Source organism: Trichomycterus rosablanca, chromosome 18, assembly GCF_030014385.1.
Source record: "Trichomycterus rosablanca isolate fTriRos1 chromosome 18, fTriRos1.hap1, whole genome shotgun sequence".
Classification (NCBI taxonomy): Eukaryota; Metazoa; Chordata; class Actinopteri; order Siluriformes; family Trichomycteridae; genus Trichomycterus; species Trichomycterus rosablanca.
Genome location: NC_086005.1, coordinates 22,806,172 through 22,832,381, shown reverse-complemented (window position 1 = coordinate 22,832,381; position 26,210 = coordinate 22,806,172). Strand labels below are relative to the sequence as shown.

General features: G+C 42.4%; 1 protein-coding gene across 1 annotated transcript in view; it reads right to left on the bottom strand.

The window, feature by feature from the left end:
- LOC134332786 (roundabout homolog 2-like) overlaps positions 1–26,210 on the bottom strand; it is a 156,226-nt gene that overhangs the window by 1,871 nt on the left and 128,145 nt on the right. Inside the window, exons 16-26 of the mRNA XM_063014586.1 lie at positions 25,815–25,986; positions 22,642–22,818; positions 21,708–21,734; positions 21,462–21,504; positions 19,022–19,149; positions 15,744–16,019; positions 9,893–10,052; positions 8,733–8,996; positions 4,085–4,284; positions 1,819–1,983; positions 404–643 (exon numbers count right to left, since the gene is read on the bottom strand). Of these exons, the coding sequence (XP_062870656.1) occupies positions 404–643; positions 1,819–1,983; positions 4,085–4,284; positions 8,733–8,996; positions 9,893–10,052; positions 15,744–16,019; positions 19,022–19,149; positions 21,462–21,504; positions 21,708–21,734; positions 22,642–22,818; positions 25,815–25,986 (1,852 nt within the window). The remainder of the gene's footprint in view (positions 1–403; positions 644–1,818; positions 1,984–4,084; positions 4,285–8,732; positions 8,997–9,892; positions 10,053–15,743; positions 16,020–19,021; positions 19,150–21,461; positions 21,505–21,707; positions 21,735–22,641; positions 22,819–25,814; positions 25,987–26,210) is intronic.

Below are 26,210 nucleotides of genomic sequence, written 5' to 3'. Positions count from 1 at the left end.
ATGTAACACACCACAGCTGAAGCAAATTAAAGCTTGTTATTGAGTTCCAAATAGTTTAATCATGTTGTAACCCAACTTTAGGTCATATAGACTAGCAGTAGGTTTTGGATCAGCAATATTATGTAGGGGTTGAATAACTAAGACATGGCAATATTAACAAAATATCCAGTGACTCAAAAATACTAAATCACTAATTAGTTCTTCAGTAATTTGCTGTTTCATTCAACTAATAAAGCAACTAACTAATAAGCAAACTCTAACTCTGCAGAAATGATCAGTTACAAATCTGTATCTTTATTTTTTAAGGGAGTGGGGGTGTTGAATGTTTGAAAAATCATTCAGTCATGTGCACAAATAAATGAAAAATAAAATACAAATGAATGTTACAGTTAAATTCACTTACATAGATGTCCGATGTTGGCCTCTGTGCTGCCGGACCCTCGTGCTGCAGAGCTCTGCAGCTCTGTACTGGACCGTTGCTGAGAGCTGCATCCCAGCATGCCCCTGGAGCTCCAGTTAGCTGAGTGCTGTCGCTCCAGTGTGGACACCACACACTCCTCAGGTGGATTGGAACCTATAGAGCCCCAAGGCGTGTGCAGCCGGGTCCCGATGCTGTGCACTGGCTCTGAGGAGGGACCTCGTCCTTTGAGAAAAAGACAATAAACTGATATACTGTAGCTATTCAGCTAAGAGTAGCCAACAATATCATAGTATTAGTTAAATTAGTTAGTTTTATCTGTGTATTTCTTTATATGTATTTGCAAGGTTAATATTGTTATCATATTGTTATGTTGTCCAGACAACCTAGGCTCAAAAGCAAGGCTGTAATTACAATTTATAATGGGACCTGCCTCCCTTATTCAGATACACTTAAAGTGTCTTAAAACTTTCATATACTAATGTTGAAAGTATAAAGAAACATATTTAACTCACTAGCTTTGCATAATATTAGGATCCGTTAGTGTTCCAATCAGTTATTGATTGTTGGAATCTTTTATGAAACCCCATTCCCTCACCTCCAGGTAGATTTGGTCCCCCCAATGTTCAGTTTATGGCTACGGCCTTGATCAAAAGTATGTAGACATGTAGTGACTCCACAAATGGAGAGGAAATTCCATATTTATGCAAATGGTTTTGGAATAACCAGCATTCTGAGAATGCTATCCACAGGACTTTAGAGCGTGTCTATGAAATCTGGTCTCTATTTAATCTAAAATAGCATGTATGTGGTCAGGCACTAATGCAAATCAGTGCTCCAATATATTACAGAGGTGTAAGGATTAAGGTCAGGGTAGTTTGCAAGCAACTGGTTTCTCAATACCAAACTCTTTGTATTGGTAGACGGTCCACCAATACCCTGTATATCTTTATATTAAAAACTTATCTTACATTTATGCCCAGTATTAGCTACATAAACAATAGAAAATTAAACATATGAGGTCAGGCACTAATGCAAATCAATTCTCAATACATCCCAGAGGTGTAAGGATTAAGGTCAGGGCTTTTTGTGAGCAACTGGTTTCTCAATACCAAACTCTTCATATTGGTAGACGCTCCATGGACACCCTGTAGATCTTTATAATAGAAAACATATCGTACTTTTATTCCCTTTTTAGCTATGCAACCAATAGACACTTAGACCTACGGGGACACTTCAAGTTCTTGGAAGCTCTTGACCAATCTAAGTGCACAGAAATAAGCTTTTACAAAGTATTTCTATAAAATAATTTATGGGTATTAGAAGCATCATGCTGATCCAAACAGAATATAATGAGTTGATCTTTAATCCCATAACCCCATTTTTAAGCAGATTCTTACCCTCTAAGACATCATCTCTTCTGCAACTCTCTGTGCCCAGTGTCTCTGCCCGCTGTTTGTGTGAAGGCTGCGATACCCGCTGATGGCACAAGCTCTGAGTCGTCAGCAGTCCTGCGTCTATGGAAGTTGCACCGGCTGCCTGGTTTCGGTGGGAGTACGCATGTCCTGTAGTGTGCAACACAGACAGGAACGATTTTTCAATAAAATACATCTATCGGGACGTCTCTTCACATAATTCCAACAAGCACATAATAAGCATGCAGCTCTGCAATGAGCGTGCCAGGTTCAGAGCGCTTGGTGCTTTGCCATATTGCCTGTTCTCACCGTTTCCGCAGTCACTCCCTATAGTGTAGGAGAAAGCTCATTGTCTGGTGAAATTAATATAAAGCTGACAAGGTCAAACTAGGTTATACTGTGCCAAAAGTTCAAGCCTGTCCTGCAAGGTCGTTCTCCTGAGGGATGAGGGTGCGAGATGAAAGGACCTTTACACTGAGAGGTAGGCGCAGTTCTTGCAATATAAACAAGGCAGCAAATTTTTGGTTGAAAAAAAGTGCTAAATCATTTTCACGCAGGCCATAGATCAGAGGAGCTTAGTGTCAAAGCAAGGCGAGCTACGGTTTAATCATCACTGGGAAACTGTACTGGAGCTGAAGGTGGTTTCTCTGCTGTCACTGCAATTCTCTGAGTCTCATTTCTCATCTTTAGATGTCTTGCTGCCTGTGTTCTCCAACAATTTTAATATATTTGAATTTTTGCACCATTTAAACAAATGTTTTGATGTTTTATTGCTTTGGAAAATCTAGAAGTAATAAATAAATGCTGTCACGCATATTTTAATTTCCCAATTAACCCGGTCCTCTTTGTTTTGAGTGCATTTGGTTTGGTCACTAGCTGGATCTCCAAGAGTCTGTAATATTTTTTAATAATCTTCAAGCTTTGGACTGGACTTCAAGATCTGCTGGTCGCATTCAGGTGACAAAAAGGTTTTTTGCACTCTGTTGCAGGTACTGGCACTGCCATCTCTCATAGAGCCTGGGTCACCTTGGGACAAGCTGGTGTGGCTGTAAATTTAAGATGCATTTCAACCTTGGGTGGTGTGGCAGTATCGCTCAATGGGGAAACTGTAATGTGACATCATGCTGGAACGGACTTGGCTGTTGATTTCAGAAGACTATGTGGATGTGTGTGTGGTAAAATTTGTTATGTGTACATGGCATTTGCAATCTAGGCTGCAATTTTTACCTCTTGTTGCCAGTAATAGTAATTGATTATGTATTAATACTTCTGGAGTTAATTAACATTTTTCTGCCACAAGGTTAAAGTTTTTCCACAAGGGGGAGCTATTCGCACTGTTGTCACATTAGTGCTTTAGAAATGTGAAATTTTCATTACTCTATCCAACCCTAACTACACAAAGTAAAACTCAATGATGAGATTTTAATTAATTTAAAAGTAATTTTAAAGAAGCTGAATTATAGTTGGGTTTAGGTACACAAGATGGTCAGATGCTTTTGATTTATTAGAATGGACAGTATGAAAGAATTGTTTTGTCAGACAGTCTTGTCTTGGCATTGATACCTGACACTTTTAGGCAAAATGGTATTCATAAAGAATTCCTGTGTGATCTGAGTTTAAACAAGGCATTATAACAAGCAGACGATAAACAGTTTATGCTAATGAGCAGGACACTGCAGGTATAACCAGTGCATTTGATGCGTCTAACCATGGACTGACCTGTGAACTGAATTATTTTGACATGTATTTATCTGAAAGGCTGCATTTTGTTACTATCTACGGAGTGTTATAAGAACATGAAGTGGAGGGGATTTCCTGTGCGAAACCCTTCAATCATCCATCCAGTTTTGACATGGAAATTAAAGAGCCCAAATGAGATGCCAAGTAGGAATGATTGCTTTCATCGAACCTGAATGCGTTTAGTGATTGATCCCGCTTTTCTCTTTTTTTTGGTCGTCACGTGAAAGCAACCAATTTGTTCCAGATCCTAGTTAACATTTCATGAATGTTTCACTATAAAAGGTCTCATGATGGCTCATCTGAGACAAAGATAATGTTCGTATCAAAAATAAGAAATCAATAGTGGTTTCCACCAAGCAATGGAGTGAAATTTGCGTGGAAATATAACTGAAATATTTGTTACAGCAAGTTGGCACAGCTTTGTTTCCCCCAAAGAATTAATGCAATTTCTTGGATTGTTCAGGCTTGCAGATGTGACTGTTGAAGTGTGTGATTCAATAGCTCTGCTCACCTGTGATCGCCCCCTCCACGCTCTCAAGGCTGCATCTGGGGGAATAGTCTATCCTACACAGCTGTCGAGACAAGTCGAAGCCCTCGCTTTCGCCCTCCTCGTCCTCCCCCTCGGTCAGAATGTCTGATCCCAGTGTGCCTGAGACATAACCTATTGGATGGGCAGGGGTCTTAGTTGGGTGGGAGCTGCCTTTTATATGCCTGGAAGGAAAAGAAAGAATAATTATAAATAACAATACTGTCCCGGTGTGGCATTAGAGTCTGAGAGAGTATAAAGTCCCTTTTTCACGTTTCTGGCAAGGCTTTCTGTAAGAGTTTGAATTGTGTCTGTGGGAATTTGGGCATAATTAGTAAGGTCAGACTGAACAAGAACGTCTCAACATAAATGGGGAAAAACATTTTCTTTAATTTCCATTGGGATCAATGGAAGGAAGGAAGGAAAGAAGGAAGGAAGGATGGATGGATGGATGGATGGATGGAAGAAGGATGGATGGAGGGATGGATCGATCCATCCATCCCTCCATCCATCCATCCGACTTCCTTCCTTCAATCCATCAATCAATCCATCCATCCTTCCTCCTTCCCTTTATCCATCCATCCTTTCATCCATCCATCCTTCCTTCCATTCATCCATCTATCCATCCATCCATCTTTCAATCCATCAATCAATCCATCCATCCTTCCTCCTTCCCTTTATCCATCCATCCTTTCATCCATCCATCCTTCCTTCCATTCATCCATCTATCCATCCATCCATCTTCCATCCATCTATCATCAATCCATCCTTCTTCCATCCATCCATCCATCCATCCATCCATCGTCCATCCATCCATCCAACCACCCTTCCCTCCTTCCTTCCTTGTGAGTTCGAATCTCAGCCGAGCCACCGACCTGGCTGGGCGTCCACACAAACAAAAACAACCCTGTGCCGAACAGGGAAGGTTGGACAGGGTCTCTTTCTGCTGCAATATGTGCATCTCTGTACAGCGTGGCTCTCGGTACGTGATACACCTCAACACTGTCAGGATAAGAAGCAGCTGCACATTGGACACGTGTCAAAAGGCGCCGTGTGGTGATCCGGCTCTCCTTGATCAGATTGGGGGTTGTGCAAGCGGCAGGGGATTCACATTGGGGAATTGGAAATGACTAGATTGGGAGATAAAGGAGGAAAAATCCAGGGGAAAACAAGAAAATACTATTTTACAAACAGCTAGTGACCACTGCCATTGGTCTCTCTTTTAGTCATCGCTAGTCTTGGAGGTCCAAGCCACCGTAAGGTCTCCTCTAACGTCTGAACATTTGAGAAATGACTACTCATGCAGCTTGGTTGGCACAGAACATCAACTACCAAGCTCTCCGTTGATGACAAAAGGGGCAGTATGCCATCTTTCCTTTTTGATGACAGCGGTGCCAATTACAGAAGGATGGTCCCATGCCTTCTGTCCCATCAAATAAAAACAAAGATTACAGTTGACTGGATTGGAAGAATTTATTGGCACGGTCGTGGGTTCTTACAGCAGTGTATCTCAATAGCAACCAGGAACAGAGCTGTGCCCCTCCCTTTATACTACACATTGGGTGTTGGACTTTGGAACCTCCATTCTGTGCTAAGTGTGCTTTCTTGGTTCTCTGTACTCCCAGCCATCATCTCAAGCCATTAATGATGTACCAAACAAAGAAGAACAGGCCATTAATGACGTACCAAACGTAGAAGAACAGGTCATTAATGACGTACCAAACATAGAAGAACAGGCCATTAATGACGTACCAAACGTAGAAGAACAGGCCATTAATGACGTACACGTACCAAACGTAGAAGAACAGGCCATTAATAACGTATGTGGGATTCCAAACGTGGGACTCAAATTTGCTCGATATTCCCATGAACCCTGACGCAATGCTTTATCCACTTGATCCCCTAAGAAGCCTCTAAACCTAGAAGACTGCAGCAGCTGAGATCAGTAGGAGATAGAGTCTGGAAAACTGGGGGCTTATCCATGTCCATACAGCATCCATGTGGAGCTGATAGCACTAATTCCATTGTGGAGATCATTGGAAGGCTCACACAATAGGGCTGGTAATTTGGCTGGTGTGTTTGGAGGTGGGGGGGGTTGAGGCAATGGAAAGGCCTGTCAGATACACGTCTGTAATCTTCAGCACAGCTGCCCGCACATCAACCTCGCCGTGTCTTCGACTCGAACCGTCTCAGCACGTAATTACCAGCTCTTTTTCATGTTGTCAAAGACGCCTGCAACACCAACCCAGTCATTACCCCCAGACCTCCAGTCCACCCGCCCTCACCACGACAAGCTTCTCTTACTACACATTACAACTGTAATCAATGATGCTGCAGTGTTCAGCAAGGTGTTTTTTTTTCTCACCGTGGAGACTAAATAACAGGTAATGAAATGCTAAAAATGCTGCATTGATATGCAAAGAACATCCGTTCTGCTCAGCTGATTGGTACCGCTATCTGTCAAAACAATCCCAGCAATAAGCAGGTGTATTCCTGAATGGTACATGAATGTCTCATTATGTGGGGAACACATTGCAGGCAGGGTAATTTCAGTCTTGTGATGTTGCAATATTTCCGGCGTCAGAGATGATGATTGTTCTTTTCAAGTGCGAGCCATCACAGGTATTTTAATTTCTTGCAGAAGCAAAAAATAAATAAATAAATCCAAATGGAATGCTTAAATGATGTGTGTAATATTTCAAGGTGATTTATGGAGACTACCCATCGAGTATGGATACGTCGTAGTGACAAACAGTGAAGCTGTCTAAAAGTTAATCAAACGTGATGAATTACATCTGCACACATGTGTAATGGAATGTTTAAAACAATAAACACAACCAGTCAAAGTGACTAAAGAAATCTTAAAAAATTAAGAATTAAACCCAAAATGTCCATGACAAGTATTTTCTTTTAAACCCTGTACTAATAATGTTTGGCTGTTAACCGAAAGGTTGGTGGTTTGAAAGGTTGGCCCACCCAGGGACCGTAGTAGGTTAGTGGGTAGAGCTTTGGGCCAATTGGAAGACTGCTGGTTCAAATCCAGCCACTATTATGCAGCCACTGTAGGACCCTTAACCCTGTAAGCTCCAAGGGTGCCATACAATGGCTGACCCTGCGCTATGACCCCAGCTTCCAAACAAGCTGGGATATTCAGAAAAAGAATGACATTGTACTGTTTAAGTGTATATATATCAGTGGCGATTTCTCTAAGACTGCAAGGGAAGCTCAGCTTCCCCTAAAATGTCAAAAATGAAATGGTCAAATATGTACAGTTGTGTTAACATTTAATTGACTACAAATGCGTTAGACGTTACACGTTCATCTCGAAGACGAGTTCGTTCAGAATCAGCTACTTCTCATACATTCCCTTAGCGTCAATGCATTTGCCCGCAGAAGCTGAGCGTCTCTTCACTTCTATGGGGATGCATGGGAGGTTTTTTTTTTTCATTGCTTCGAAACTCGCCGGGCATTGGATAAATGCCGTGATTTTGTCCCGCCCCCGGACGCTGAGCGTCTCTGGGGGTGAATGGTGCTGTGGGCGAATGGACGCTGAGCTTCTGCAAGATGATTGGAGGATCAGTCGAAAGGCTGGATCCCGTTTTGATTGACAGCCATCACTGGGAGCTTCAGTCCCATCGCGGATTTTGCGAGTGAATTCGAAAGACAAACTGCAACCCATTTCAGGACATTTTCTTGAAAAGGAATGGAGGGCAGAATTTATGTATAAATAAATTGACACATTTTATAATGTAAGCCGACAATGAGCTTCCCCTCTTTGAAAGACCAGCAGCCGCCACTGATATTTATATATGACAAATAAAGGCATTCTTTTTCTTCTAATACACAAATAATAAACATGAGGAAGGCATTTTGGTAATGGTTCTAAACCATTTTACACTATATGAACAAAAGGATGTGAACGTACCTCAGAAGCTTTGAAAAGCCTTTCTTAAAAGGCAACAGTTACTGTTACAGTCAGTTGTTATTAGTACTGTTGTACACTGTGATTGAGCAATTTTAATTTTATGTTACAGTGTTCGGATCTCTGGACCACTCAAGGTTATGATTTTTCTCTACACTGTTCCAGTGTTGTGTTGGCAGTGTGTATTTGAGTATTTTATCCAAGTTTTTCTGTAATGTGGACCTTTTTATTGTATAGTCAATGTAAACAGATTAAAAGATGTACAGTTTTGCTGAAAAAAGCATCCCCATAACATTATGTAGCCATCATAATGCAAAAAATATGAATATACAGTGGTAACTTGAAACTCAACGTCAATTGGTTTGGGGAATGTTGTCGAGTTTTAAAGGGGTTGAGTTTTAAGGTATTTTTTCCCATAAGGATGTATGGGAAACCTGTTAATGTGTTCCGTGGTCCCGTAGAACTGCATATATTTTAGGCTCATGTAAAGTAATGGCGTTGTTTTTGACACTTATACACTGAAAATAACACAAGCATAATATAAAAACACTGAAAGTTTAAATCATTAGGGGACGTCGAGTTACAAGGTACCACTGTATATTTTTCAGTTTTCCAAATGTGCAATATGAGACAATCAAATCTATAAAATACACAAGGGTCAAAATATTTTAGGAAGTGAAAGCATTAACTGTTGTCCATCATCATTCTCACCAGTTTTGCTTGGCCACTTCATACTGGTAGGCGCGAGTAAGCTCATCCAGGTGGACCTGAAGCATGGACTGCATCTCCTCATGATGCGAGGAGCCCAGTGAGCCAGAGGAACCCTGACCAAAGGGCATAGGTGCTGGAGAGGATGCCACGCCCCTCAGGGGTGGAGTGGGTACTCGCTCCTCCTCCTCCTCAAGCTCATCCTCCATGCTCTGGTGGAGGTAAGACTGTACAGGCAGGGGTGAAGCCCAGCTGTCACTCTCATACCTGTGTTAGTGATATAAAAGAATAGTTTTATCCAAAGCGACTTTTAAAGCGAGGGTTAAGGACACTGCTCAGGGGCCCAACAGTGGCAACCTGGCAGTGGGTGCCACTGTTGAACCAATGACTTTCTGATTATTAGTCCAGTATATGTACTGCAGCTTTTGCTGAGAATGATCAGGATGATCCTGTTTGTCTTTAATGCCGAGAGCTCATTTAGATTTGCAACATTTAGCAATTTGAGATACTGAAGGTGGCAGCAGTGGCAGCCTGGTGGGGTTGGAGCTTAAACTGGCAACCTTCTTCTGAGCTAATACTGCCAATTACCTAAAAATAATTGATGCACAAGTGCAGCTGTGGTACATATAAACTTGGTGGTACAAAACTATTCCACCCCTCAGGTGACCCCCTTTACTGTCTGTCTTTCACGGCTGCGTAAACAACATTTTACATACCTTAAAGGATTTCTGAGGGCATGTCTAGAAATCCCGACAGTAATTGTAGTAACCTTAGCTTTAACAAAGTTAAAAGACATTGGCGCAGTCAGCAGTGCCGAAAAAGAAACATAACGCTCATTAAGCCAACTCCTGCTCCTTCCTCGCCTTTGCTGCTCTAAGCATTTCGACGGTGGAGGCAGCTGCGTCGTAGCAAGGTCTCAGCACATTCAGAGAGCGAGAGGGGTAATCTAGAGACTCCCTGGTGTAGAGTAAAAAACAGAGCCGGTTTTCCTCATGTGGCTTCTTGGAGAAACGGTCACACTGTGTATTGAGCACAATCACCAGGATATATACTGCCAATTAAGCCATAAGGACGGTACATCAGTCTGGCTAAAACTTCTTTTTATTTCCTATGTACAAATCAGTAAGCGATTAAAGTGTTTTGTTTGTGTGCGTGGCACTTACCCTCCTTCAGCTCGATGCTCAGGGGCATAGTGGTCCATCTCCGTCCCTGGTAATGGGTTCATCGGTGGCGGAGGAAGTGGGATGTTGGCCCAGCAGGAGCCGTTAGGCTTGGCTGTTTTACCTCCTCCCTTGGATTTCTTCTTCTTGCCATTTTTTCCTCCTAAAGGGGGCAGGCGAAAAGCAAAGGACACATTTTGACATTTGGTGTGACACAAAATGTGAATCTGAATTTCATCTACGGCTAATCTACTGCTGTCATGTGACATTCACAGGTTCCTTCTGAATTCTGATGCAGGTACAGATGACACTGAGATGGCTGGTGTAAAAGAAAAGCTAATTACCAATGTACCTGCTTGGCGAAGTGACAAAAAGTGCATTTTATGATATCTCCACGTAAAAAAATTACACTGCATAGCCAAAATTCTGTGGACATCCCTGCTAATTAATAATAATATTAATAATAATAATAATATGTTGTATTTATAAAGCGCCTTTCTTATACACAAGGAATTTGAGCTATAGTAGCCACACAGGCCAGCCTTCGATCCCCACGTGCATCAATGAGCCTTGGCCGCCCATGACCCTGTCGCCCGTTTACCACTGTTCCTTCCTTGGACCACTTTTGATAGATACTGACCACTGCACACTGCAGACCGGGAACACCCCACAAGAGCTGCAGTTTTGGAGATGCCCTGACCCAGTCGTCTAGCCATCACAATTTATATATATATAACATTTGAGTGCACTAGCAAAAGAGTGGGGTTTGCTTATTGAGCACAGACTAGTGATTTTCAATAAGAAACAGCAGGTTTTTTTGATTATGTGTGGATAATGATGTAACATGCAGGATGTGGCTTGCTGATGCCATGTCAAATTAATGACAGACAACATTCTATTTTAGGTCATTGTTAGTCTTGATATTTAGGTTGGATTAGTGGATTCTGTCCAGTAACACCCATCACTGACTACAGTCTTGACTTGAGAGTTTTTAAGGACTGGTTGAGAGTAGAGACTGGTTTCACATATGTTTTAGTACACAGATAAAATACCCCTAGTCTCAGATGTACCTAATGAGTACAGTCCCATAACCTGGTGGACCTGCAGACTACTGGGGAAGCTGTTCCATCATCACCTGCAGTCTCTCATTATTTCTATTCTTCCATCTCTATCTTGCTTTGTCATGGACACTGATAAGGCACAAAGAGCTCCCCTGCCACATGTTTTTCTCTTTTCAAACTGGTATTTGCAGTACATACAACCCTGTTCCTACACTATAATACATTCAGTCCAGGGTCTTAAAGGGGAGAAACCATGGACACTGACTGCCACTCTATGACTGCCGTTCATGGTGACAATGCACTAATTTCATGTCCATGGGTCAAAACACAAGAGGAATCCCTGCCTGCACTAATCAAATTAATCCATGGCAATGGGCTGTAATTCTCTGACATTTCTGGGCTACAAAACTCCCAAGGCTGAGAAGCAAAACACACATTAAACCAAGGGAAGTGATTAAGGATGATATCCGCTGGGTCTGTTTTCTCTGAAGATGTAAATATTACATTTATTCCCTCCTGATTTAAGTTTTATTTCCTTTCCTTTTAACATTGTTCTCATTTCTTTCCATCATTTCTTTAAATCTTTTCCACTCCAGTCCTTTCTATTACATTAGATGTTCTGGGATATATTCCTCGCTCATATTTATCTGGTCATGAAAGCACATCAGAGGCTTAAAACAGAGTACTGAGTGTTTTTTTTCTGACCAAGGGTCAAAACAACCAATCATCTTGACATTCTGTATATGAAAGATGTTTAAAAACCCAAAACTTAAATATGTCATTTATTTGATATTTACTTGCTCAAAGTAAGATATTTAACAAAATAAACATATTTGTGTAAGATTTAGCTAATAAATAATTTTTGTGCATTAAAATGTGCAGAGGTTTGTACCAATGTTTCAACTACTTTCATTTTGAAAAATAAAGCATGAAAATTAGTGCCAGGGGTGTGTAAACTTTGGCATAAGACACTTACATATAAAGGCAGAGAGATGGAATTGTAATGTTACCCATGTGCTATTTAGTAAATCTAAAGTTAAAACAAGAGAGGAAGATTTTCGCACAAGATCCGGATTGTTGCAATCACAGAGACAATGCTAAATTGCATCTTGGGTGGCACTATGCATATGGTTGATGGAATGGACTTGGCGATTCTTAATAATAATATAATAATAAGAAGAAGAACAATAATAATACAATGGTGTCTGCTCTTTAGTGTTAAGGAGGAGCTGCTATAAGGTATTCTCATTTGCCAATGCTAATATGGTACTTGAGTGCCAGTATCAGTGCCAATACACATACCCTATCAATAACAGTGCAAAACTAGCATTTTTCACAGCTGCATGAATTTTTACAGAACATATCCCAATACTAGCAAAGCATTCTCGTTGACCCTAACTTTAAAACTAAGATCTGTGCATTTCATCATCAGTCAGTTGCACTGATAACAACACAGACCTACTGTTACTTGGCACATTGACATGTGTGTGCGCCAGCGAAAGAGTGGGAATTGCTTGCAGAGCACAGACTAATGACAGACCGCAGGCAGGCCAGTCTACCACACACACACTTTGATTATGTGTGGATGATGTAACACTAGCAGAATGTGGCTTGCTGTCTTGTTGAAATAATGACAGACAACCTAGAAAAAGACGTCATCAAGGCAGCGTCTGTTGCTTCAAAATGTCTCAGCATCTTGTGCAAGATTAGTATAGTTACCCAAACCCTCATACCATGACAGATCCTGGTTTTTGAGCTCCAGTATGTCTGACTAGTACTTCCATAAGCAATGTGAAACGTCTTCCTATCCAACCATAAACAACGGTGAATTGGTCTACACCAAGTAAGCTTGATCCAGCGTGCTTCCCGTGTGTATTATACACATTTGTGAAAGCAGCATCGAACAGGGTCTGTTAACCATTTGTAATAGTACTCCCAAGCCCACATGGTGATATGATCACAAAACCTTGTTGCTTTTAATGTAATGCCTAATTCTTTCTTTCTAAATTCGCTAATATCATGCACTGTAAAGGGAGAAATACCTAAAATACTTGCAATTACCATTGAGAAACAATATTCTTAAACTGAACACAAGAACAGGATTGTTTTAATCACAGTGATTTTCAATAGGAAACAGGTCTAGACCCACACTCTTTGATTACCTGTAGATGATGTAAAGTGCCGAATGTGGCTTGCTGTTGTCACGTTGAAATAATGACAGACAACCTCGAAAAAGATGGGGTCATCAAGGCAGCGTCTTGTGCAAGTTTAGTACAAATGTGCAAGTTAATTCGCTAATATCATGCACTGTAAATGGGGAAATATCTACATATACTTGTAAATACTTGCAATTTCCATTGAGCAGCAATGTTCTCAAACTGTTGGATTATTAAGTGTCATATATTTTCATAAGCTAATAAGGGACTAGACCTAACCCTCATCTAATTAACCCAACCTTCAGGTATATGTTGCAGGCATCAAATTTACCTGTACAGTTTTAGTCCAATTTCAAATCAAGGTGTATTTACAAAGCACTGCTTTTTCATTGTATTTGCATCTCACATTTCGACACAAATCTTCTGAAATTGGAATTTTATACATAAAACTATGTTTTCTGTGTCATATGACATTGACAAAAAAAAGAAAGACACTTCCTCAAACTGCGACGTCTTACTGTGCTGTTGTGAAGGACATGCTACAAGCCGTGTCTGCTCATGAGTCAAGTTACCACATTTAGCTTTGTGTCACAATGCTGACGTAAATCCTCCTGCTAGTGTTTAGCTCTGTGCTAAAGTGCTAAAAATAAAGAAAATAAATAGCTAGCTGACAACCGAATGATGTAAACTGAGACTCAAATGCTAGCAATTTCACTTGTTCAACTTTATCCTGCTGAGCTAATTTATTGTAAGCTGTGAATCTGTTTGCTTAGTGCTAAGACGATCGACATGAAATCTTTATTATGGTTTATTGGAAAATGTGTAACTTTACTGACAGTAACTGCCTCATTCTGATCATGGTCAAAGTGGATTCAGATACTAACAAAACACTGGGTGTGATACCTGAATTATGTAGCTAATATGAAAGCAATCTTTGAAAATGTAATCACGTAACTTATGACACGGATAATGAAATTAGCATTGATGTGTGGCTTCTAATTATAATTAAGCATTCTAAGTCAGCTAGTGCAAACTTGGTCTGTCTTAAACTGCAAACTGTACTTCTTATGGTCAGAGTAGTAAGGATTGCATATCAGTGCACTTATTTAACATAATGTACATGTGTATATACAGTATACATACAGTATATGTGGTATGGGAAACCATATAGATAGTGGATGTTCTGGCTTATTTACCTCACGACAGGTCTAATATTACTGGATTTCAGAAAGATTTATAGAATATTTACAATTTACAATGTTTACAATACATATACAATTATAAATAATTCTTAATTCATGATTGGCCGTGTGTAAGGCCTGTCTCAGCTCGGGGTGCTGAGAAATTGTAAGAATCAGCTTCTCCAAGAGAGTCTAAAACATTTATCGTGTCTTAATGTATTAAAAAAACAACATAGGAAGACTAAACCTCTCTTAATTATTACTGCTCATAAGTTCTCTTCACTAATGGAATTTCTTTGTCATTGTTTTAGTACTATAAGTCATGTTAAGCATTGTTTATATCGCCTGAATCGCTTTTACCACATTATATTAAACAGTTCGTCTCATTGGAGGCGCCTTGAAAAGGTCAGTGGCAAACTGGGTCAAAGTTCAAACAGGTGGGTGCCCAGGTGGCACAGCAGGATATTCTGCTAGCACACCAGCGCCGAGATTCTGAACAACTCAGCTACCGGCCGGCCGGGCGCCATCTAGCGGGCATAACCGGCCGTGCCTGCAGCAGACACAAATTGGCCACCGTGTCTGCTGGGTTGGGGAAATGACCGGACTATGTGGGTGGGGTCTTCGAACGCTGTGCAAGGACCCTGGTTAGCAGATAGGGGCGTTTGTGCAGAAGCACAGGTGTAAAAAGGGGGTTTGCAAATATACCCTCCTCGAACGCAATCAAGGATCCACAGCAGCGTAAGACAAACTGACTACGCTACAAGAAAAAGGGAGAAAATGCATAAACAAATAGAAAAAAAAGTTCAATCAGGTGAAGCACAAAAATCACGAGCCCAATGCGGCAAAAGTGAGCGGTGCATGCCAGCACAACAGCACAGCCAGCACAAATGCAGTTTTGCATCAGTGTTTTAAACACGCTAGGGGTCTGTCTGAAAACCTAGTGAGTTCTCTACATAGACACATTTTCCATCATTCTACAAGCACTCCCAGCAAGAAGAACTGTCTAAATTCTTAGATACATTACAATGCTGCCTACTAAGGTGCCTTATTTTCAAGCGATAATCTGACTATGACAATTTATGACAATTTAAGCATTTTTGGTACACGGAGGGAGATGCCGCCTCAGCCCATTGGTTTGAATGGCCTGAGGCTAACTGTGTTAGATTAGTAAGCGAAACTGTGGTTATGTAATCGCTGTCTAACTAGTGCATCTGAATAATCTGCCTTATAAGTCGTTGTCTTATTAGAATCCTCTCTACTTAGCAAGGCATGTCACTAGGTTTTCAGACAGAGAGACAACTTTCAATGTCATAAAAATTGTAACTTTTCCTCCAGTCCTACAGATTAGCACTGTAATAAGATTAAAAGATTAGCCGCAATGAGCAATTTCATTCATTTGATCAGATTAGTCACGTTTAGTTCCCCAAGAGCCAAAAAAAGTGAGCTATGTCTTTACCATTGGCACACGAGCGGCTCTCTGTGAGCGAGTAGCCCAGGCTGGGCATCTCATGTTGTCCGTGCAGCGAGGCCTTCCAGCGAAGCTCGGGCCGATCCACCGCCAGCTCGTGGAAGCTGTTAGACTGTAGGATCTGTGTGGTGGCGTACGGACTGGTGTGTTTTCCTCTGCCAGGGCTACTGTAGGCTGCCTTACCGGCAAAGTCGATGCTGCTGTAGATGGCACCGTCTGACAGCATGGTGCCTGTCTTTTCGCCGGCACTGGCGGGCAGCACGTCTACAAGAAAGAAAGAAAAACAGGGGAAGCTTTTAAGGTCAGTGTGAAGCTTATTAGCGCTCCCTGCTGCTGTATCGCATCCCTCAAATGAACATAGATGAATAAAAGTGATTAGCCGGCAGATTAATTATCAGATGACACTGAATGCCCGGTAGGAGCGGCCGGCTAAAGATGGACACCCATGCTGAGCTGACCTTCAGCTAGACCGGCTTGAACCACGGAGCTCGCTGGGATCTAAATACGCTCTGTTCTGTTATGTACTTGCTTAAATAAAGACGTTTTATGCCACAAGCACGTATAGCGATACGGGACTGCATTCAAAGTTGGGTTGCACACACATACCATGGATTTAATATTAAAATGTCTGGAATGGACTGGGTCAAAAAACCAGTGAGGACTCACCAACCTCAGTTTGTTTTTCTTTGTCGGGTGCATGACACCCACACTGGCCAAAGAGAGCTGAAGGCTGGCACAATAAGTGTTCAGTGTCCAGCTGCTTCCACCAGCCAGTGGAGGATCCTAAAAGAGCTTTAGGACGTACAGATATACGCTGCTCTATTCATATTCTTCCGCATATCATGCTAGCATCTAGACCAGACAGTAGAAATCATTTGGCCCTCCCTTCCTCAGACACAGCCAAGCCAACATTTGACAACCCAAGACTTGTGATGGACCAGTGGTGGACCAGGCTGCCCTTAAAATCCACTTTTACCACAAGCCATATATCTGATTTACACAGTATTTCATTATTATTTGGTTGAATATAAAATACACATACTCAGTGGGACGCCAGTTAAAGCAGAATTACATATTTGATTATATTAATAAAACATCTTTTTATTCATTCAATCCATTCAGTCATTCAAACCAGGACTATGGGTTTGATTTTAGAGCAGTTCACAATTCGTGGCACTATTTATGTTTTTGGGGTGGGTTCGAGTGCCCCCAAATAAATAAAAAAAGTACTAATTATTTATACGTACATTTACAGCATTTAGCAGATGTTTTTATCCAGTGCGACTTACAATTGTGATCCTATACAAGCAAAGCAATTAAGGCTTTATGGCCTTGCTCAAGGGTCCAACAGTGAGCAACCTGAGAGTGATGTGGCTTGAAACAGGGACTTTCCGATTACTACATCCAGACCTTATAGTGGCTTTCAAATGATGCAGAGAACAAAATGTTTTTGGCTTTATCGTCAGTCATTTTTCCTGCTTCTAACACATTACCTTTGCGGATAAAATGTTCCCTTGCTGCCTAATACATCCCACCCACTAACAGGTAACATGTGAATCATGACAGTGACTCAGGTCTGGGCCATTACTGGTTTTTGGTGTGTTATTTTAGCTTGCAGTCTGGTCTGAATGCTTTTGCTAAGTGCAGGACATTTAAGCTTTTCTTCTTAGCGGCCAGATTTTCTTCTTTGTCTTGTTTTCTGGGAAACATCTGTAAAGTACGATATTGCCAGACCAAGCTTTAACAGAAAGATGGTTCTCAAGAATGGAATGAGGTGCTGTTATCTTAATGCCTAACACAGCATTAATACAGAAAATATAACAGACCACGGTATCCTTCTCCAAATGCTTGTGTCTCCACCAGCCTCTGGGCAAACTACAGCCAAGATGTGAGATATGAGTTTTTCTTTCTTGGTTTGTGTGATTGCTATTGTTGCCTCATGCATAGATTCTCTCATCTCTCTCAATAAGGATTGTAATCGTGTGAGTGTAGCTGCAGGCTTTTTGGTGGCCTCAATTACTCCGGTTGATTAGATCTGGACACTTTACACTGTTTCTTAGAAGAAGAAGAAGATAGAAGAAGATGTACTTTATTTGTCATATACAGGTGTACAGTACAATGAAATTCTTTTTTCGCATATCCCAGCTTGTTTGGAAGCTGGGGTCAGAGCGCAGAGTCAGCCATCGTACTGCGCCCCTGGAGCAGACAGGGTTAAGGGTCTTGCTCAAGGACCCAACAGTGGCTGCATAGCAGAGCCTGGATTTGAACCGCCAATCTTCCGGTTGATAGCCCAAAGCTCTACCCACTAGGCTACCACTGTCCCTTATAGTCTAGCGGATTGTGGCTTGTCTTCGGAACACCGTCAGTGGGTACTCACCATGGATACCCGTGAGATATTTTAACCCAGTGGTCTGCCCATAATTTGGCCCTTTTTAAAGTCCCTCGAGTCTTTATGTTGCCCATATTAAGCTTTAATGCATTCGAAACATGTACTGCATGTCACATTAAGACAGGTTGCTCTGGGGCAATCTGAGGGTTCCACTGTGGTTCCAAAAAAAATTTAAAAAACCAGACCTGACTCAACAAGCAAGTGTGTCAACAAAGAAGCTGGCAAGTATGAAAGGGAGAAACCGTGATATATGGAAAAACTTCCACCTGAAGTGAATTAACACAGGAGTTGCAATTAAGAAAGACTAACATCAATCATTTTTGCCTCAGTGCACCCTTTGCCGACAAAAAGGGCAACTCAGAAGGACAGACTCGCATGATACACCCACTGCTTCCCTCAAAAAAGATCATTTTCTCTTAAAAATGCACAAACATCACACCAGAATTAATTCAGGACTTATATGGGAAAATTTTAAGCAGGATTAAAACAGTTTAAGAGGCAAACGTTGTATTGGTTTCTGTTATTTTGTCCATCCTCGGTAGGTTTTATGTAGTAAACATGATTCAGGGTGTGTAAATACTGTGTGTACTTATATAAGATTTATCAAAAGCGTTCTTTCTTTAGACACACTAGTTGTTTTGAAATGTTAATGCTGACTGAACCAGAAAGAATTTTTCAGCAGTGTTTGATCAGATGTCTCGAGCTGCGGGAGACTCCGCGCTCGCTGAAATATTCATGCGGCTCAGCCACGAATTCAAAGCGAATACAGAAGGTGCGCTGGCGGCCCTGAACCCGCGACCTTCTCCCTCCCTCGCGAGCTTTGATCAGGCCTTCCGGGTTGTTTCCTTGGCTGTCTTTTATTCTCGCGGGGGCTTACCTCCACGCCCGAAGTTGGTGCGGTCTTTCTGAGCGCCCAAGCCACCGTTGGCGGGCAGGCTGGTCGAGGGCCAGGAGTCGGCTAGCCAGGGGAGGCCAGGGTCACCGGCTTTGAGCAATCCGGGACGACTGGAAGACAGAGTTAAGAAGCAGTCATGCGATGGAATGAAAAAGAGAGACACACACAAACATTCATGCTGGTTTTTTTTTTTTTTTTGCATTAGCGCCAGATTGCTACAAGACCCTGTTTCCCCACATACACCGCCCCGGGCAGTAAAAATAATAAAAACACAAACAAAAAGACATAAAAGAGTGACAAGTCTATAAATCTAGAACTGAGCCTTCGCCCCCACCCGTCCGCCCCAGAGAGCGGAAAGCCAATAGCGTGAGCACGGCGGAATATTAAAACCCCCTATAGCAAGAGTTTCCACCTTTATTCGGAACCGGAGAGGTTAACAGTCTCCATGGTAACTAGAGAGGCTGATGCTTATTGGCTGGCAACTTCCAATTGAGCAAAAAAAAAAAAGCTGATGCCGAATTTTGATGCATACAATAAAAACACTGTAGGGAGCAGAACATGCACATTTTTCACTCGGGTTATTAGAGGTGGGGGTATATTTTACATTTTCTATTTTTTTCTGCCTACCAGGAGGCAGAAGCCAGGCACTGGGCAGGCAGGTCATACACATGATTTGGTTCGGCTTTTGTCTAATGAATGCAGTAGCCCGGGAAAACATGTTCCCTTAGGAGACAAGACAGCCAGCAGCCGAGCACGGGGTTACTTTACACATCTGAGCTCAGCGGCTCAAAGGTAGAGCAATCATCACGTGAACCGTTTCCGCCCAGAATAACACGCACTGGCGCGCACCGCGTACGCATTAGCATACTCGTCCCGTCCACGCAGACACATAAAAGCTGTTTATTCATAGCAGCAACATTTCTTTTCTCCTTTGTTCCGTTGGCCTCTTGGCTAGCGCTGCCCGCTCAGTTGTGCAAATCTAGGAGACGAACATAAAAGAAAGCAAGAATACACTTTCCTTGTGTTTTCACCCCCGCGGGGACCTTTCTCCCTTTCTAAAATCGCTCACCGGTTCACGTCGCTGACATCCAGCAGGCCTCGCGCCCTAAAAGACGTGAACGTGGAGCGGGAAGAGCTATCTATGTTTAAAAGAGCGCTCATGAGAGCCTCTTTCTTTCGGATAATTATCTTTTCACGTCCTCTCGAGCTCCTTTCGACAGGAGAATCCATCACAGGCCTCGGAGGAAGGAGGGGACGTGAGCGTGCAGCCGATCTGCGACGATGAATGGAGGAATAAAAAAGCTGCCCTGGCACATTAATTGTTTCGGTTAATTCCAGTCGGAGAAGATTTATTAGTCAATCAATCGACACATCAGCTAAAGCGATGTGCTCGTGGGAGACGCGAGGTGTCAGAACATCTATCAGGTTCCCGCCTGTGAAGACGTTAACATCAGTTCTGATGCGTCCAACAGAGCCCTTCCTCACTGCCCTGCTGTTTTAGGGTGTTCAGGCCAGATTTAATCTGATATTTGTATCTGCGTGACTCGGAACTTTATTTTTTTAATCAAACAGAGCAAACAAAATACTTTAATTCATTAACTAAAATGTCCACAGTTCTCAACCATTACTCTTGCTTAGGAAGTACTTGAGCTTCTTTTGGCGCAGGCTAATGGCTAACGGCTCTAAATTATAAAAAAACATATTTATTTCTATTTATGCATTTTTCCCCAGTTTTCCTACCAATCAAGTCATATCGGACCGCTTCTTTTTACCTACACAATGCATATGCAATGCACTTATATGGAGAGTCACGCACTGATCTCCATTATCCCCCGTCTCACTGTGCATTTCTATTTATGCATTTCCCCCCCATTTGACTCCCAATCTAGTCATTTCGGACTACTTCTTTTCACCTGAATGATGCAGGTTATTCTAGTGGCTAGTGGCTAGGTGTGCCAACACCTTAACAAGACCCTTCACACAAGGGTTATTCATGCTTATTGTTACAGTTACATTCCATCTATCTAGATCAAGGGTAACTGTATCATCAGCTTTAAATTCTAATAAAAAACAAATCATCGGACCGCTTCTTTTCACCTGCACAATGCATATGCAATGATTTTATATGGGAATTAATATCACGTATGGAGAGTCATGCACCGATCTCCATTATCCCCCAGTCTCACTGTACAGATGCTATCGATCAGCCAGCAGAGGTCGTAATTGCAGCAGTTATGAGGCACGCCTACCTTCGGACGAGCCAATCGTCCAGAGCTGAGACTCGAACTTTCAGCTCTGAGTTATTTTTAAATAACCACAGCACTCATCATTCAGTAAGAATCAAACCTGCCATTTTGTATGACTCGATTTCTCCGCTCTGTTTATTTGGACAGATATAAATGTCATCACATGCGCTGCTCACCTTCCGCTTCCCAACAGGCCTCTGTCTCCATGCTGGAATGTCACTGTAGGAACAGCAGCCAGACAGAAACGCCAGGAGGAAAAGAAGGAGGTGCAGAAGAAAAAAAACGCATTTATTAAAGAAAAAATCTGATTTCCATCATTCTATTATTGCAAATGAATGTCTGATACAAACTGGATGGCTTACTGCCTACGGTGGGATCAAACCCGTCGGAAGTTAGATAGGGATGGGACAAATAACCAGTACCTGCACGGGTGAAGGTGAACGACTGGACTGGAACACACAGAACAAAACTGGAATTAGGATTCAAATCAGGTATAGCACAGAACTACGCATACGAATGACGAAACGAGACGTGTGACGAGCGACGCCCTACGACGGAACCGACAGCGCTATTCATGTGTTTCCTGTGATCAAGCAGAGAGGATTCGGAGGCGGGGCGAACCGAGCGTTAGAATGAGACGCGCAATGAGTCGGATACAGCGAATGGCTATTGAATTAGCCAATGGCAGCCGTCTCGACCTGATTCATCGGGCCGCGAGGACGGCGACGCGTATTATAATGAGAGTAATCCAAAGCTACGTGTAGTAATTACCCCCCGGAGGGGTTCCAAATTACATTTCGGAGGTTGGAGACTAGCTCCATACCTAGAGCTAATGTGGGAACAATACGGGTCAGGGTGCTCTAATAGACGCGACGCGACGTGCGTTTCATTTTCGAACGTGCGGGTTTGATGGGACCGCGTTCAAGGTCGATGCGCATTGGTGTGTAATGTGTAATGCATTGTGGAAGGGGGTGCGAGTGTCACAGCCTCTCGCCTTTGTTCTTTTCGGCTTGTGCAATTAAGTACGCCATTAAATACATAACAGAAAATATTAGCTCTAATAACAAAGACGAAACAACAGTTCACACGAACAGGCTTCGAATCTGCGACCCTTGCAAACGCGGTCTGACAAAATAATACGCTATAATTAATTATATCAGTCCAGCTTACATATGCAGATTTCTATTTGAAACCTCTCAGGGAGTGTGTGTCTGTAGGGGGGTGGACTAAAATAACTTGACTTTACATTAAGATTAATAATACGCCCCAAAACGCACACTAAAGACTTTTTGCAAGTCAAAGTACAACATCACCTTTAGTTAGTGTCAGAATTAGGGATAATTCAGGATCTCTTACCTGCATAGTTGCTGAGGCCTTTTCTCTTCTTCCTCCTCCAGTACAGCCAGGCACTGAAACCCATCAACACAATCCAGCACGCTCCACCCAGGCCTGCGATGAAGGCGGGCTGTTTTAGAACGTCCTTGATGCTGCCGTTGCCCTCTTCACCCGTCATTACGTCCTGTAACTCAGCACCTGATCATATACAAAAAAACACACAACATTCTTATAGTACCTAAAACATTCTGGGAATGTCTGAAAACCTAGTGATCTCTCTACATAGACGCATTTTACGTCATTGTACACACTCCCGAGAAGAAGGCTGTCTAAAGTCTTAGATGCCTTCCAATGCTGCCTACTGAGCTGCTTTATTTCTAAATTATAACAAAAAACATTTATGCATTTTCCCCCAATTTTCTTCCCAATCTAGTTGTATCGGACCGCTCCTTTTCACCTGCACAATGCATAAGCAATGCATTTATATGGGACTTGGTATCACATACAGTATGAAGAGGCACGCACTGATCTCCATTATCCCCCGTCTTACTGTGCAGACGCCATCGATGAGCCAGCAGAGGTCGTAATTGCAGTGGTTATGAGGAAGCTCTCTGGCACCCCCCCTTGGACGAGCCAATCGTTGTCCAGAGCTGAGATTCAAACTTTCAAGGTCGAGATTCTGCTGAATAATGAGGAAGCATCTGATGCTTCCTTGGAGATAAAGGCAATCCCAGCATTCAGTGTGGCACAACTTGACACGAACTGAGTTTTTTTTTTTATGTAAATAAATTCTTATTGATTTTTAATCTGTATAAAGGTGTACAAGTGTCATTTATTTGCAAATTCAGGCTCATCTATTGTGGGTTGTAGCACCGAGCTCGGCCCATTGGTTTGAATGGCCTGAAGCTAACTGTGTTAAACTGTGGTGACATAATCACAGTCTAAGTAGTGCACATAAATAATCTGCCTTAGAAGTAAAAATAGATTGTATGCTTACTAATGTTGCCTAAATATCAGTTTTATGCTGCTTGTGCATTAAATCCTTAGACATGTGGTTGCTTGAGATGAAATTACAGAAATAAGCAACATGGCTGTTGTAAGCAGATAGGAAACAACAGTTAGGACAGAATGGAGGTTCCAAAGTCCAACACCCAATGTGATAATGGCTAGAGCAGTATAAAGGGAGGGCCAGAATTCTGTTCCTTGTTCTTCAGCTATTCCACTGCTGTAGGAACCCCTGATCAGGCCAATGAATTCTTCAAGGATGCGTCACTGATGGTGGATGTTGCACAATGGAAGTAAATAGTACGAACATGACGGCGGAGCATTTGTGCTGTTGTCCGAGATGTTTGTTTTACGCACAAAGCATCAATTAACTATTTGTGATAAAAAGATGTAAAAGTCAAGTGTCATGTTTTTAATGAATGTAAATAATGATTATATGGTATTAAAGACAAAATAAGATTTCAAGCAGAATTTACGGCAGATTAATTCTATTAATAAAGAATATAAAAGAAAAAAAAGCACCCAAAGCAAATCCACACAGACACAAAAAACATCAGAAACCACGTCAAGTTGTGCCACTGTTCCACTTTGCTAGCCTAAACAGAAACAGAACTGCTTTAATTGGTGTGCAGGCGCCAGCGAGCCGATCAACGGTCTAACCCATCAGACGAGAGATTGACACTGGGACTCCATCAGAGTCTGATTTCCTGGAGCAGCTACAGCTCTGTGAAATGAGATTCACAAGCCGGTGGTGCGACCACGGCTGCACAAATTCCACCATTAAAGCCTCGCGGCGCAGCCATGTGTTTCCCCTCTCTCCGGCAGGCTGCGGGCGAGCATACGCGGCCCCGGCAGTCAGAAACCCTGGAGAGGAGGGAATAGAACGCGGCGCGTCGATAGTATTGATTCTGGCCCTATTTATCTGCGCCCATACATCAGCGAGCTTGATAAAATGTGATAAGGTGATAAGCCGCAGCAATAAGGCGGTATAGTGTGTTAGCGACGGGCGCGTTTATTGGAGAGGATTATTGATACAGCCAACAATGTTCTGCCAAACAACACTGGGCGCTGTATTAAATGAAAATCTTATCGATTTTTATATCACTGGTTGTTTTAAAGGAAAAGAGCTCAAGAAAGCAAAAGTCAACACACGGGGCGGGACACAATCTGCCATGGTATTGTTTTCTCTTATTTTCTTGCTTCTTTACAACCTAAACAGCCTCTTTCTAGTACGAGTGGCTCTTTAAACCAGACGTACTGTCTAAATATTGTATTTTTATCCACGGCAGGGTTAAAATTGGACGTTTACTATTTTATTAATGCATTTACTCCCTTGTTCTCCCAATTTAGCAAACCCAATTAGTCTTCTGCTGCTGGGGACCCCGATTACGTCCAAGGAGGGTATATTTGGCTGACACACGCTCCCTCGGACGCGAGCGCAGTCCATGACGCAGTCCCTTCTAATTCCCTCATACTTTGGTGGATTTGCACGTGAGGTCAGTCTCGTGCATGGAGAGTCACACACTGAACTCCACGTTCCTCCTCTTCTGGACAGGCGCTCCTTACACAGCATCAAAAACCCCACCCATTTTTTAGTCAGGTCTTTTTTTCCCACCCGCTAGGGGGCGCCCAGCCGACTGGTAGCAGAGCTGAGATTCGAACTTGGAGGGTTTAAAATCCCAGCGCTGGTGTGCTAGATGAATAAAATGGGACTTAATGGGACCTAGAAACGACATCACAGGGCAACAGACATTCACTCATTCAATTCACGCCCTGGGGCAACTTAGCATGGACGGTCAAGTCCACCCACTGGCATGTTTCCGGAGGATAGCTGTGGGAGAAAATCCAAATATTCAAATGGAAACCCAAGTGGATGTAAGAAGAATATGGCAAGATCCACAGAGACGCCAACCAGAACTAAACCCAAGACCCTGCTGCTCCATCATGCTCTTTTAGTTGTGGGGTGGGGTAAGGGGGGTAAAAGTCTACCATCAGGGGTTCTTACCATTCTAAAACATTCCTGTCTTATCAACCAATGATTGGAACACTGATGGATTCTAACATTAAGCAAGACGCAATATTAAAACTACTACTAACCACTTTCAAAATACTCATACCCAGTATTTAGTCACTGACAAATACACTAGTCTTAATCCCTATTTGATTGAACCCATAGTAACGTGTCTCACCGATAACGACGAGTTGTGGCTCGCTCGTCACCCCGACGCCCGCACTGGTGCCCGCTGCCACCTCTACACGATACTGCACACCAGCCTGAAGCCCCCCGACCACCACAGAGCGAATGGCAGCGTCCACCGTCTTGTTCACATGGAAGCGGCTCTCGTTGGCCAAACACCAGATCTGAAAGCCAAGAGTTCAAGAGACGAGCAAAATGAAGTGAGCAAAAGACCCGAACTTTGATTTTTAGGCATTTTTCATCTTGTTTTGACCTTATTTATTTTCTAGTAATTTTGCTACCACTAGATGACAGACGATGAAGTGTTTACGAATGAGGACAACAGGTCTAAGTAAAAAAATTCAACTTAATGGGACGGAAAATCAACTGGCTATTGGCGTATGGGAGA